This window comes from Rattus rattus, chromosome 8 (assembly GCF_011064425.1).
Source record: "Rattus rattus isolate New Zealand chromosome 8, Rrattus_CSIRO_v1, whole genome shotgun sequence".
NCBI lineage: Eukaryota > Metazoa > Chordata > Mammalia > Rodentia > Muridae > Rattus > Rattus rattus.
The window spans coordinates 69,853,171-69,856,014 of NC_046161.1; the positions used below are offsets into that span (position 1 = coordinate 69,853,171).

The window sequence follows — 2,844 nt, forward strand, 5'->3', positions numbered from 1 at the left end:
GTCTGACACGAGCTGATTATCTATGACAGGAGAGAGAAGCAAGTTTTTGGGGCCAAAAATTTCCATCTTTGTTACCTTAAGTTTTCATTACACTGTCCTGTTGTTATACTAAGAGATCAATCACTTCAGATCACTTTGGTCGTGTCCTCACGGGCTTTGTCTTCGAGGTGACAAATACCTGAGCAACTGACAATTCATTTTAACCTAATGTTGGCAAATGACTGGATTTACTGTGACATATGACAAAAATCAACACTTGATTTTAAGCCAAAAGGCAAAGAAGCAATTGCATGTGACAAAAAAAATCTACATAATTAACCACAATGCCCCCCAGTTTATCTGGTGATCTGGTTATGCTGAAGGTGAACCAACAATCGCTTTTAAAATTTGTCAAATTCGGGGTTGGGGATTTAGCTCTGTGGTAGAGCGCTTGCCTAGCGAGCGCAAGGCCCTGGATTCGGTCCCCAGCTCTGAAAAAAAAAAAAAAAAATTTGTCAAATTCATTTAATTCACTGTCAAATTCACTGTGTACCAGAAACTTTGATTAAGGCGCCATATCTTTTAAGTCTATTTTTAATCATGTGTATGACATGGGGGTGGTAAGTACACATATGTGTGGATGCCCTCAGAGGCTGGAGGCACCACATCCCTCAGAAGATGGAGTTACACACTATTGTTAGCTGCTTGACCCGGGTGCTGAAACTGAACTCCGGTCCTCTGGAAAAGTAGCAAGCACTTTTAACGGCTGAGTCATTTCTCTTGCCCCTAAGACGCTGTTATAGTTGTTTTACTTGGGAATGTACCATTTTGAAATTTTCTTTTAGAAAAAATTTAAAAATTTCCCATCGGGGTTGGGGATTTAGCTCAGTGGTAGAGCGCTTGCCTAGCAAGCGCAAGGCCCTGAGTTCAGTCCCCAGCTCCGAAAAAAAGAAAAAAGAAAAAGAGAAGAAAAAGAAAAAGAAAAAAAAGAAAAAAATTTCCCATCATACCTGGGAAGTCTTTCAATGGCTTTGTGAATAGTTGCCTTTTAGAGAATCATTTTAAATATAACTCGAGCTGGGGATGGAGCTGAGGAGTAGAGTGCTTGCCCAGCATGCACAGGGCCCCGGGTACAGTTCTCAGTACCACACACCTAAACAAATATATTTAACTCATGTTTAATAGTCAATAAAAGTAAGTGTGTGAGTTATTAATAAATCGTGGGGTACTAAACAGTCCCTTTGCTAGTGCTACGTTAAAGTGCTTTCTAAGGAGATCCCACTGACCATCTATCAGCTGGACACGTGCATGTAGAGACACTTTTTTTTTCTGGAATTAACGGAGAATTTGTGAAAGACTGGCAATACTAACTTCTTGTGTGGTCAGTCACACACACTTCTCATGAACTCAAGCCTAGTTTGAAGCCATGCGTGTAAACAGAGATAGGCTTCCACTGTGCAATCAGTGACAAATGCATGCTACACACTAAGTCCCTTTCCATGATTAAAAAAGGTTCACGTAAGAAAGCGAGACAACCCAATAGGAAAGTGGCTAAGATCATCTCCAGTATTGTCACTGTCTTAAGATCTGTATCACCCTACTTGTGCAAGCCACCAAGCGTGTCCAGGAGCGAGGCAGACTGCTACACACACTTCAGAACCTTGGATAAACAAGTAGCGCTAAAAAAAGAGTGACAGTTACAATTATGACGGATATGGTTAACGGAAACGAACAGCCTTAGACAGAATGGTCCCGTGGAGAAGAGGAGGATTGTGTGTATGTTTTTCTGGATGGCCGCATGGTGAGACGTCACCTCTTTTAGTGGAGGTTTACCTCCTGTCTCCTTCAACTCTCTTCTTGCGAACTAGGTAGGAGAAAGAGAAAATTGAGAAAGACAAATGGAAGAAAGGGATATTCTTTACAATCACTCTAGAGCAGCAGTTCTCAGCCTTCCCAGTGCGGCGACCCTGTAATAGAGTTCCTCCTGTTGTGCTGACCCCCAACTGTAAAACTGCTTTATTGCTACATCATAACTGTAATTTGGCTGCTGTTACGAATGGCAGTGTAAATATCTGATACCATCTGCTATGCGGGGTATGTGATATGTGACCCCTGTGGGGTTGTGATCCACAGGTTGAGAACCGCTGTTCTAGAGGACTGTATCCATCCCAGAAAGCTCTGTGCCACACGCCCGAGGGCATAAATCATCTCAAGTTCCAACATTCCGTGAACTGTGGTAATAAACGGAAATGGCAAGGGTAATCTAGCATGTGGAGGAATTCACATTTAAATAAAGTTGCCTCTGCCTGGCAACGTGAATGTGAGAACGTCTCCATGTGTCTGTGGAGTAATCAGGCAAGGAGAGTAGTGAACTGCTAACTATTTTCATGAGAACTCACACCCAGGGCATCCTCTTAGCTTCTGTGCAGTTCAGTCACCAACTGGCCTTTGTGACGTGCCCAGGGGAACACAGCCACGCCCGGCATCTCTGATCGTAGCTGGGAGACCAAGCTTCTACAAACAGAAGCTCTGATTCTCTAAAGCTCATCCTGTTTAAAAACTTTCAAGTCCTAGGTGTGATGGAGTACATCTGCAATCATAGTACTCTGGAGGCTGAGGCAGGAGAATCGAGGATTGGAGGCTAGCCTGGGCTACATAGTTGAGTTCCAGGACAGCTTAGGATATACAACATGGTTCTGTCTCAAAACAAATGAACAAAATCCTAAATATTGGTCTTAAAAAAACAAAGGGTGGTTTTGGATCACAGGCGAAATCTGAGATTGAGGTTCCTTCAAACCAACACTGGGAATCAAAGGTGCTGTCGAGATTGTCTGCTTTGGGAGCTGGAGAGATGGCTCGGTAGTA

General features: G+C 43.1%; 1 protein-coding gene across 1 annotated transcript in view; it reads right to left on the reverse strand.

Moving 5' to 3' along the window:
• Positions 1-1,305: 1,305 nt before the first annotated feature.
• The window catches only part of Tmod2 (tropomodulin 2), a 38,196-nt gene continuing 36,657 nt past the window's right edge, over positions 1,306-2,844 (reverse strand). The window contains exon 10 of the mRNA XM_032909791.1: positions 1,306-1,843. Within this exon, the coding sequence (XP_032765682.1) occupies positions 1,809-1,843 (35 nt within the window). The 3' untranslated portion in view covers positions 1,306-1,808. The remainder of the gene's footprint in view (positions 1,844-2,844) is intronic.